This window comes from Octopus bimaculoides, chromosome 3 (assembly GCF_046866305.1).
Source record: "Octopus bimaculoides isolate indiv1 chromosome 3, ASM4686630v1, whole genome shotgun sequence".
In the NCBI taxonomy this organism is placed as follows: domain Eukaryota; kingdom Metazoa; phylum Mollusca; class Cephalopoda; order Octopoda; family Octopodidae; genus Octopus; species Octopus bimaculoides.
In genome coordinates this window covers 101,536,860-101,549,482 of record NC_142930.1, presented here as the reverse complement: position 1 = coordinate 101,549,482, position 12,623 = coordinate 101,536,860, and the positions used below count along the sequence as shown (strand labels likewise).

At 36.0% G+C, this 12,623-nt stretch overlaps 1 protein-coding gene across 5 annotated transcripts in view; it reads left to right on the top strand.

Annotated features, from left to right (window-relative positions):
- The window catches only part of LOC106871954 (protein still life, isoform SIF type 1), a 903,947-nt gene that overhangs the window by 858,872 nt on the left and 32,452 nt on the right, over window positions 1-12,623 (top strand). For all 5 annotated transcript variants that reach the window (XM_089349425.1, XM_089349426.1, XM_089349429.1 and 2 more), the window contains one exon: window positions 9,754-9,912. In XM_089349425.1, coding sequence (XP_089205551.1) covers window positions 9,754-9,912 — 159 coding nt within the window. The remainder of the gene's footprint in view (window positions 1-9,753; window positions 9,913-12,623) is intronic.

The window sequence follows — 12,623 nt, the reverse complement described above, 5'->3', positions numbered from 1 at the left end:
TATAAATGGGTCCAGCTTTGGTAACTGTCCATTTTAACTGCTTTGTTGTAATTCTAAGACTTAGTGCCCTATCAGTTTGTTGCATATGTTACTTCACATTATTTTCGTTTGAAATCAACTGACACTTTAAGTACACAGTTGCAAGTGACATAGGTTGCTGCAGAGAATGCGATGCTGTTATCTGTATAACACAATTATAAAGCAAAGAGTATGTTGGACTTAATGTTTATTGTAAAGCAAAGAAAAAGTTGATTCAAATACTGAGGCATTAGAAAGTTGTAGTATGCAAATGAACAAGTAGAGAACAAGAATAGAAATCCTGTTTTATGAGTACACATATTTCAGAATTGTATAGGGTGACAAATAAATACATAACATATATTATTTTTGGTTTCTTGCATCTTTTTAGATTTGTGATCTCAAGATCATTCTCTAGACCCTTATGTTTTCTAAGAAAAGTGACTAAGCCTTGAAACTCTGGCAATTATCAGTTACATTTCTCACTATTTTTTTTTTTTTTTTGTTAATCTTTATTCTGTATGCTGCAATGTCTACTCTTTAGTTTTATATATTAGCAGGGGCACTTGGCATTGTCTATGCTCTAAATAACTTTATCAATTGTTTCTGATAAATTCAAATGACTTGTAGCAAGTTTTCATGTGGTTGCTTTTGTATGTAATTATATTTGCATATATTTTCCCATTATAATACAAATATATATCTAAAGTTAAATCTTTTCTAGACTTCTATGATAAATGAAACTTTTGAGACTGTGTTTGTTGATGATTTTAATTTTGTGAATTAAGGAAACACTATCTGTATATCTTTCTTTATAAATTTTCTTGTAGTACTAAACCGCTATGCAACACATAAAACAATACATAGAATGGAAATATGTTTCATTGAGCTAAAGTACTGGAGAAAACATTTCTTGCTTGGTGATTTGTGTTTGATGAAAAGATATCTGCTTGCCCCATGTCATGAGTGTGTAACAGAGTTGATAAGGAAAGAAATATGGTCTTGTCAGTTCAGCTCCATCAACCCTAGGGGACTGTCCATGAGACATGCTCATGATCAGAGAAAAAGACTGTGTCATTAGAAGCTAATTGACATTAACTGAAATGGCATATCTGATGGGCTGATGAGAATATATATATACAATGAAAACTTTTCCTTTACATTATCAGTGATAATGTTGGCTTAATTGCATGGGACACAAAATTTTGACAGCAAGTCTTAGACTATCACAGAGTTTTGGTGCACCCTAAATTTCTTAGCAACATAAAAATGTGCTCCCTCTTTCAGTCTTATATTAGGTTGGGAGACATGAGTGGGCTCAAGAGAGTTGGGAAACTGTTGGATACTTAACAGAATCAAGAATATTGAGTACACTGTCAAATAACCTGTACCATCTGAAATTGTCTGATGCCTCTTGAATGATCATAGTTTTAATATCTTGCACAATATCATTCTTTGGAGCCAGAATTTTCTCTTGTAAGCTTCATAGTAATTTGCACAGAAATATTTAGCAAATATTTTGAGATCCTAGAATAAGGTTGGACCATAAACACTATGAAAAACGTTGCCTGAAATAAAAGCATTCAAAAATGCTAGGAATGCATAATAAATATATGAACTAACACTTCACTGGATTTGATGAGTGTGACCAGGGATTGTTGAACCCTGTTTTCTTAGCAAATGTTTTTTTCTTTTCCTCTTCTTGCTTGGTATAATATCTGGGTACTTTGTGATTGAGAAGATTTCTTGTAAAAGCACAATTTCATTCTAGCAGAATTTCTTTTGTGAAGTAAACTCTTTTCTCATTCACTGAATTAACCTCCAGATACATAACACTGAAGTGATGCTCATGAATAGGAAATTTCATAACACCCCACACAGCAGCATTACCACTTTCTGAAATGCAAATACATCGTTACATCAGCTTCCCTTGCACTACAGCTCAAATACTTCCTGATCACAACTTTTGTTGATGTAATTTTAGACAACATTGATGTGTACTTGAAAGAGCATAAAAGGAGAGGATTAGAGAGCACTACCTACTCATTGTTAATGATACTTTCTTGTTGGGTGTCACACTTTGAGAATAGTGGTGTAATCCTCCATCATCCAGATTTCTTCTCTTGTACAAAGGACATCCATTCTCATATACTCTTTATTCTTACACTTTTACGCATTTCAGTCATTTGACTGTGGACATGCTACAGTATCACCTTTAGTCAAAGAAACTGACCTCAGGACTTATTCTTTCTAAGCCTAGATTTTATTCTATCAGTCTCTTTTGCCAAACTGCTAAGTTTTGGGGACATAAACACACCTACATCAGTTGTCAAGCGATGGTGGCGGACAAACACAGACACAAAGACACACACACATAAATATATATACATACATACATATATATATATATATATATATATATATATATATATATATATATATACACAACAGGCTTCTTTCAGTTTCCATCTACCAAATCCACTCACAAGGCTTTGATCAGCCCAAGGCTATAGTGGAAGACACTTGCCGAAAGTGCCACACAGTGGGACTGAACCCAGAACCATGTTGTTGAGAAGCAAGCTTCTTACTACATAGCCACACCTGAGGTTTTTGAAGAAGTGATATAGGATACCTTGTTGTACATCTCTTCTTTCGTGCAAAGACACTAAGTACTGAGCTGGCAATGGAGACTATGAAGCATGTATTTCACCACCAATACTTTGAGCAATATTTGGATGTTGCTAGATCCTACTAATGATGTAATTAACTACACAACGCTTATCTTCTAGCCAGTACAAAGTGTGGATGTATGAAAATCCATGCTTGTGCCATTGAATGGAATTTGTATCACCTGCTGTCTTTTAAGGGAGCACCTTTTACAAAAGTTAGTGGAATCACAGGTAGACTAAAGAGAATGTAAAATGCACTAGAATATTGCATAGTATGAGCACATTGATTTTCATAGATTTTCATAAAGGCCCAGATGGCTCACTAGAAGTAGTTATTAGGTATTGATACCATCAAGATGTAATTAAATATAGAAGTGTTACTTTAAAAGTATATTAGCCAGAGTAAGAATGGGTTCAAGAAAGTTCATGGAACTGCTATTGCTAGTGGCAATAAAGGTCTTTTTCAGAATGAAGAACAAATTGTATGACACTTGCATTCAAATTGCAGTGCTGTGTAGTAATGGGTCGTTGAGAGAGAAAAAAATGGGCATTAAAGGAAGAAGAGGAGTATGCAAGAAAGAAGGCTACACTGGTATAGGCATGAGCACAGCTGTATAAAGTGCCAGTTGCTTAATGTGGATGTATCTTGAGGAAGACTGAGACTCAGGACCATGACTCTTACAGATGATAAAAGACTGGAATGTGGTTCTTTAAAAGACCAGCTCAACTTAATGAAACACTTTCTGGAAGCACTGTGTGTGTATACATATGCAAAACCAAACTCTTCATCCAATTTTCTCTTCAAGACAACCCCATGACCCATCATCTCTCTAACTGCAGCTTTTCCTTGATATCCATCTTTCATCTTTAATACTGTCCTGTACACCCATGTTTTACATTCATCACCATCCCCTGAGACACGAGATTATCTCTCCTTCTCCACCTCTACACTCTTACAACTACCAACCACACACATCATATCTCTCTCCTTCTTTTTCCTCCTTCCTCTATTTATTACATCATCAGTGATTTTCTACTGCTCTCCACCCCCATGTACCATTGGTCACCTTTTGCCCCTTTTTAGATGCTTAAGGCTGGTTCTCATGAACCAGTATTCACAGCCAGTTATGTCATTTCCTATCATACTATAAAAATAAGAGCCTGTAAGAAGTATTTTATACAGCAACTGTTCAGTGGAGCATTCTACGTATTGCTAAATGTTTTCTTTGATAATCTGTAAAGGTTAACCCAACACTTTTAGTCTGACATTTGAAAATTTTAATTATTAAAAGTCAGTTTTGTAATATACTGTAGAAAATAACTTTAAACTTAACTTAGAATGCAAAAACAATACACCTTTATTCTTTTTTGAAGTATTGTTTCCTTTACTCATAATGTAATTATAAAGTGTGGTACTGTGAAATATGAAAAGTTAATTTTTCTCTTAGTGTTTTTTCTTGCATAATCAAAATAAAACTGGAATTAGAATTTATGGACTCTTCTATTTAAGTAGTATAATTTCATGAGGAAATAGATATATGAAAATATGCATATAGAAATCATCTAAAACAGTGAAAACAAGTGAATTGATCATAGCAAACTGAGTTTAGTTTCAATTAGTAAGTTTAGTTATATGTGATTTCAGGTGAATAAAATTTCACTTTATCAGTTCAGTCCTATAGTTTCAAATATATAAATACATTTAGAAATATTCATGAATTAAGAAAATGGAAGGAGTAGAGGCATCCTTTCCTGTACACTATTGGCCCCCTTAAGCTGTGGATTTTCACTGAATGATCTATTCATACTGAAGTAGACTAGTTAAAGATTTAACCTTGTATATTTTTCATACTTTATTCAATTTTCTTTATAAAACTGTGCTATTTGAATCAGATTATCCATAACTTCTGACGATAAAGGAACTATATTCTATTATGATCTAAAATCAAATACATTTGAAAAATGTAAGCACTATGCATACCCTGAAGTAGCTCAAGTAATATTTATTCCTGCATTAAAAATATTGATGTTGTATTTGTAATCAAATTTAAAGAAAACAACTTGGTAACTATAAATATGCATATATTTGGTGTATATGTTTAAATGTGCATTAAAGTGTGAAGAGGCAAAATTTCCATTTTTATGAGTATAGGATATACTTTTTAACAAAAACAAGCTTCCCTTTTACTCATACAAATATGCAATTATAGTATGTATGGGAAAAAAATAAATATATTTTATTGGTAACAGTATACACCTGGTTACATGACTGGGAAATGTTTTTTTAACCTAGCATTAATTTGGATTAATTTCTTTAAAATACATCTAAAATTATGATGTAATATATCTAGACTATTCTGAGGGAAAGCAGACTTAATTTGTTGATATTAAAAACATAGCAATTTATTCATACTATAATTTATTTATCTAAATGAAACAAATATAAATTTCTTATACAATTACAGCACTTTAAATTTATAAAGGTGTGACTTTGCTTCCCTTCCTCAGAAACATTATTGTTGAGACTGTATGTATCAAACATTGAGTCTACAAGGAAATGCTGAGATAGTAAAATATTTGAGATAAATTATGATTGACTGTTCGTCACATAATACAAAAATCTAAGCAAAGGGCAATCTGATTCAGATAATAAATTTCACTAAGTACTTTTTCTCTCTCTTTTTATCTTACAGTGAAACTATTCTTCCATACATCAGAACTATTCTAAGCTCATATCACAAATCTTTATAAAAGTTCATATCAGCTTTATGTATTTGCTTTTATAATCATTTTATTGGCATTATATCAGTTCCTTGTTTTAGATTTTCAACTCTTCAGAGATTTTGTCTACTATTTGCTTGATCAGTTGTTTGAAGTATTTCACCTCATTATATCACATGTGTGAGAGTCAACTATATTTTCTATTCAGAATGCAGAATGCTCCTAAGATATTTTCCCTCAGCCATACTGTTGATATTTATATTTATCTGTCTGTCTGTCTGTTTCTATACACCTACGTATAGACACAGGCACATGCATGTCTGTGTAGTTAAGAAGTTCACTTCCCAACCTCACAGTTTAGGATTTAGCCCCTCTCAGGACAAGTATCTTGTGTTATAGTCACAAAGTGACCAAATCCCAGTGAGTGTATTTGGTAGATAAAAATTGAAAGATGCCATTCATATGTATTTATATATGTATGTACATATATATGTATAGTATGTGTGGATGTAAGTGCCTGTGTGTCAGTGTGTGTTTGTTTACATTTGCTCTTTTCCAAAAATTGCCAAGCTACAATTAGCCATTTCATTGACATTTCCTCTGCCAGCAAATCATCTGCTGGCTTCTCACCTTCAAAATCAAGTGGAATAAGAGATCCCTTGCTAGAAAAACAGGTGAAAGTTAGCAACAGAAAGGGTATCCGCCCATAAAGCAATACCAGAATATATATTCATGTCATCCATGCTGGCATGGAAAAATGAATTTGGAAATGAAGCAAATAGTAATCACTCTTAGTTTAGTCAACTTAACAGAGTATGCATTGATGAGTAGGTCCAATAAAACCGAAACATATCCATTGCTTTTATCAGTAAACTTATTATTAATTCTATTCAGTATTGATGGGTCCAGAAATTTTGATCTGCTAATCTTAAAGGAATTTTGCCTACTGATTGCTTTGATAATCACCGCTGAGCAAGGTTGTTCAACTTAATCTATTACATGTGTAAGACACAACTGTACGTATTTAGTATGCAGGCTCCCTGAGATAATTTCCTTCAGTCATTGTTATGACTAACATTCATTCAAACAACATATACATTCAAATTTCCTATTACAATCGGATATTAAATAAAATGCTGAGTTATGTTATATCATCATCATTTAATATCCATTTTCCATTGTTGGAATGGGTTGGAGGCTTGACAGGAGATGACAAACCAGAGCTCTAAGTCTACTTTGGTGTGGTTTCTACAGTTGGATGCTCTTCCTACTGCCAACTTTCAATTAAGCTCATGGAAACAAAACTGAATTTTCACACTAATACACTAGAATTTCTGAAAGTATGTGAAAGTTTCAAAAATTTGATAGTGTAAAAATGTATTTCATTAAAATTTGAATATTATAAGTAAGAAATTTATGAAAATGAGATTAGAGCTTCAAGTAGTGGATAAAATAAACCCGTACAGAAATTTGTTTTCTTCATTTAAGATTTGCTTAGCCAAACTTCAGCTTTTTGTTGTTTATTAAGATAATTAACATTTTAGAAACTAGTTACTCTTTTAACATGTGATAGATTATTAAAGACATGAATGAACTATCTTCATTAAATCAATTTCTTTTGCTCTCACTCTCCATATGTGTGTATGTTTATATTTTCAATTAAACAATGTCTCAAATATGCACTACAGTACAATTCAAGTTTAGTGGTTCCTCTTTATTGTTAAAAATATATTCAAAATTATTAATGGCAGCCAATGCTGTCATAGTGCATATATTTAAGCTTTGCTACATTGCACCAGTAGTAGCAGTTCATGCAGCATCCATAAATCATATTGCAACAACATATGTATTATTGAGAAACTGTTTCATTGATATAAATATTTGTGAATCTGTGCAATAAATGCCCTGCTAGATATCTGCTACCATAGTTATTGTTTACAAGTAGTATTCATATGCGGCAATTGTGGTCAATTTGCATTTAAGCAATCATTGCAGTAGCTATATCATCATTTTTATGCAAGCATTGTTCTGTAGTACCCACATTAGATTTGCTATTTTCAAATCATGTTAGCAATGTGCAGCTTCTAAGCAAGCATCACTGTACACCTGATTCCAAAGCTTTATTGTGAACTATCATCATCATCGTTTAACGTCCGCTTTCCATGCTAGCATGGGTTGGACGATTTGACTGAGGACTGGTGAAACCGGATGGCAACACCAGGCTCCAGTCTGATTTGGCAGAGTTTCTACAGCTGGATGCCCTTCCTAACGCCAACCACTCAGAGAGTGTAGTGGGTGCTTTTACGTGTCACCCGCACGAAAACGGCCACGCTCGAAATGGTGTCTTTTATGTGCCACCCGCACAAGCCAGTCCAGGGGCACTGGCAACGATCTCGCTCGAAAATCCTACAGGAGCCAGTCAGGCGGTACTGGCAACGGCCACGCTCAAAATGGTGCATCTCATGTGCCACCCGCACAAGAACCAGTCCAGGGGCACTGGCAACGATCTTACTTGGCTTGCCGGGTCTTCTCACGCACAGCCCATTTCCAAAGGTCTCGGTCCGTAGTCATCGCCTCGGTGAGGCCCAATGTACGAAGGTCTTGCCTCACCACCTCAGCCCAGGTCTTCCTGGGCCTACCTCTTCCACGGGTTCCCTCAACTGTTAGGGTGTGGCACTTTTTCACGCAGCTATCCTCCTCCATTCTCACCACATGTCCATACCAGCGCAATCGTCTCTCTTGCACGCCACAACTGATGCTTCTAATGTTCAGCTTTTCTCTCAAGATACTTACACTCTGACGGGTATTCACATTGACATTACACATCCAACGGAGCATACTGGCTTCATTCCTTGCGAGCTTACGTATGTCCTCAGCAGTTACAGCCCATGTTTCACTGCCATGTAGCATGGTTGTTCGTACGCATGCGTCATACAGTCTGCCTTTTACTCTGAGTGAGAGTCCCTTTGTCGCCAGCAGGGGTAAGAGCTCTCTAAACTTTGCCCAGGCTATTCTTATTCTAGCAGCTACACTTTCAGCGCACCCACCCCCACTACTAACTTGGTCGCCCAGATAGCGGAAGCTATCGACTACCTCTAGTTTTTCACCCTGGAATGAGATAGAAGTTGTTTCCTGTTTGTTTGCAGTCTTTATTGCACCTGAACATCTGCCACAAACAAAAACTAACTTGCTAGTTAACCTGCCTTTGATGTTGCTGCACCTCTTATGTGTCCATAGCTTGCACCGGGTACATCTTATAGAGTTACTACCTACTCCTTTTCTACATACTGAGCAGGGCCATCTACCTGAAGGGGTTTGTGTTTTATCTACCTTCCTACTTATTAGGATTTTGGTTTTAGCTAGGTTGACTCTAAGGCCCTTCAATTCTAGACCTTGCTTCCACACCTGAAACTTCTCCTCTAGTTCTGATAGTGACTCCGCAATTAGGGCAAGGTCATCAGCATAGAGGAGCTCCCAGGGGCAACCTGTCTTGAACTCCTCTGTGATTGCCTGGAGGACTATGGTAAATAATAGGGGGCTGAGGACGGAACCTTGGTGGACCCCTACCTCTACCCGGAATTCATTGCTGTACTCATTTCCAACCCTCACCTTACTGGCCGCATCTCTGTACATGGCTCGCACAGCTCTCACTAGCCATTCTTCTATCCCAAGTTTCCTCATTGACCACCAGATAAGGGATCGGGGGACCCTGTCAAAGGCTTTCTCCATGTCAACGAAAGCCAGGTACAGAGGTTTATCCTTGGCTAGGTATTTCTCTTGCAACTGTCTCACTAGAAATAAGGCATCAGTAGTGCTTTTACCTGGCACGAACCCAAACTGCATCTCATCTAAATTGATTCGCTCCCTAATTAGTTGGGCTATGACCCTCTCTGTAACTTTCATAACCTGATCTAACAGCTTGATGCCTCTGTAATTATTTGTATCTAAAGCGTCCCCTTTACCTTTGTAGCAGTTGACTATGATGCTGCTACACCAGTCATAGGGTATGACTCCTTCGTGTATCACCTGGTTCGTAATACGGGTGACTAGGCTATAGCCAACACTGCCAGATATTTTGAGCATCTCTGCAGTGATTCCTGATGGGCCGGGGGCTTTCCCGGTCTTCATACTCTTAATTGCTTTATCTACCCTGGTACTATCAACTCGGATAGCTGGTCCCTCTATTGGGTCGACATAAGGCAGGCTCTCTTTCTCCCATTCATTCTCTTTATATATTAAATTCAATGTTACATCTATATGCTATACATTATCTTCTGTTTTCAGTGGTTAAGCCAGCATCCCTAATTTGAATGCTTATATCTAACAATTTCATATTTTCTTGCAGACAATATTGGTTGGAGTGGATGAAAAGTCAACAGTTCAAGATCTCCTGGAATTTGTATGCTCAAAACGAGGTCTTAGTACAGCTGATCATTTTGTGCGGTTACAAGTATCTCAGGGCAATTACAGCATCCCACATAGATGTGAACTAATAAAAAAGCTGGTAAGTTTTAAAGATAATGATAATCCTTTCAACTATAGGCACAAGACATGAGATTTTGGGGGAGGGGTACAATAGCTGACATCGACTCTAGTGTTCAACTGATACTTATTTTATCAAACTTGAAAGGATGTAAGGTGAAGTTGACCTTGGCAGAATTTGAACTCAGAAGACATGCTACTAAACATTTTGCCCAATGTGCTAACTATCCTGCCACCTCACCACCTTCTTAATAATAATAATAATAATAATAATAATAATAATAATTCTTCATTGGCCACAAAGGCTATAAAAACATTTAGGGCAATACAAAGACATTTAATTTTGACATTTAAGAACAGCAACAGAAGGAAAAAGAATTATGCTTTCTCTTATTTCTACCGACTGAAGTAGTTAAGATCCTTAGATTACTCATGCCGTATTTTTAGCAATAACATCTGTTTATTCTCTTTCCATTTTCCTTTGACTGCAATCAGATCATATTCTACTAGAATCTGTCGAAGTCAATACATCAGTGGTGGGGAGTCAATCACCTTAACCATGGAATCCATACAAAGCATCTACTTTTTGATGTTTTCTAACATATGAAGATTCCTAATTAGAAACATTTGTGTTCTAGTTACACTAACATCACGGACATTGTATGATAATTTTATAATGAACAGTATATCTGTTAGGTTATTTCGATAACACATATAAAATGTCTTAGAAGTCAAATTGACTGACTTACACATCAGAATATCCAGGTGTGTATTTTCAGTTACCAATAGCAAGTTATCTTCACTTCATATACACTTTTCTTTTCTTCCTTTCCTAACGGCAACTGAAAATGATACCCATATTCTATTCTCATCCTTTATTTTGATTCTCACTATGGCTATTGGTTGTGTGGTAAAGAAATTTGTTTCACACCCACATGTTTTTGTGTGCAGTCTTAGTGTGATGCCCTAGGCAAGTGTTTTCTTTTCTGGCTCTGGACCAGCCAAACCCTTGTGAGGGAATCTGGTAGATTGAAGCTGGGAGAAGTTCATTATATATATATATATATATATATATATATATATATTTTCATATATATACATGTTTTGTATCTGGACAACTGCCTGACAAGTGCCTGGCAGACAATTGCTTGACAGACAAATGCAATATTTTTTGTTAAATCTTGATATTTTTCCCTTTTTGGATGAAGGCTGATGTCCTACCAGCATTTGGTTGATGATCATGTCATTAAGTACTTGTTCAATCTTCAATACCTGAAGAAAACGCCAGATATTTAGATAACTTGACATTATATTCACCTGTAAATGGTTATGCCATCCCGTCAAGGAATTAATTATTCGTGGTAAATCATTTCATATGCAGTCATACATGTTCCACATAGAAATTGGAAAGAGTGGGTTGCCTCTGTTACACTGTCGTATTCTACCGATATAAGAATCTTCAAGGTAATGAATGATTGAATTTGCTTCATGGCACAAATTTTCTTGTAATTGCTCATATGCTGTTACAACATTGTCTGCTGGCACAAAAGCCAAGGCCTTTCAATGCCTGGTGGTTCTTTACTTCAGCAAACTGAGAAAAAATACAGCTTTTAAGTACAGAAAGATTCACCCAAATGACAGATAAAGATAATGTAAAAGTGTCTGCTGGGGAGATATCTATCAGACAATTGTCCGTCAGGCTATTGGTCACCGAGCAGTTGACCTAGAACCATATATTACAAAAGATTAAGTAAACAAAGATAGAAATTTTCATTAGGTTTCTATTCATATCTACTATGGAATTATCCCTCCAAGAAAATAATAAATATAGAAGATTATTATTATTAGTTAATTTAAACAGTAAATTTTTTTATAACAACTAATTTGAATAGATAAGAGTTGTTGTATTGAAAATGTAATTTTTTATATATTTTTTCTTGTATATCAGGAAAATATATATATATAAGACGAAACAATTTGTTGGCCTTTTATGGCTTTTATAATTATTCATATAATATTTTGTTGTCATATATTATATTCATAGTATTTAATGTAAAATTGTAATATAAATAAATTATTGGATTGGCAATAGAATATCTCTATATTTAATTTATCTTTGTATATCATCATCGTCATTTAACGTCCGCTTTCTATGCTGGCATGGGTTGGACGGTTTGACTGAGGGCTGGCAAGCCAGAAGGCTGTACCAGGCTCCAATCCAATCCAATCCGGCAAAGTTTCTACAGCTGGATGCCCTTCCTAATGCCAACCACTCCGAGAGTGTAGTGGGTACTTTTTACATGTCACTGGCACAAGTGCCAGTCAGGCAGTACTTGCATCGACCATGCTTGAAAGGTACTTAATACATACCACCAGCACAGGAGCCAGTCAACTGGCACTAGTACTGGCTTCGACTATGCTCGAATGTGCCACTGGCATGGGTGCTAATCAGGCGGTACTGTCATCGGCCAAAACAATAGTTTCACTTGTCTCAACAGGTCTTTGCAAATGCAGTTTATTGCCCAATGATTGAAGGGTACTCTTAAATGGGCGGGTTATGCTGCACTGGCATAGGCCATGGTTACGGACTCACTTGGCTCTTCTCAAGCACAGCATATCTCCAAAGGTCTCAGTCATTGCCTCAGTGAGGCCCAATGTTCAACGGTCGTGCTTCACCACCTCATCCTAGGTCTTCCTGGGTCTGCCTCTTCCACAGGTTTCCTCTACTGCTAG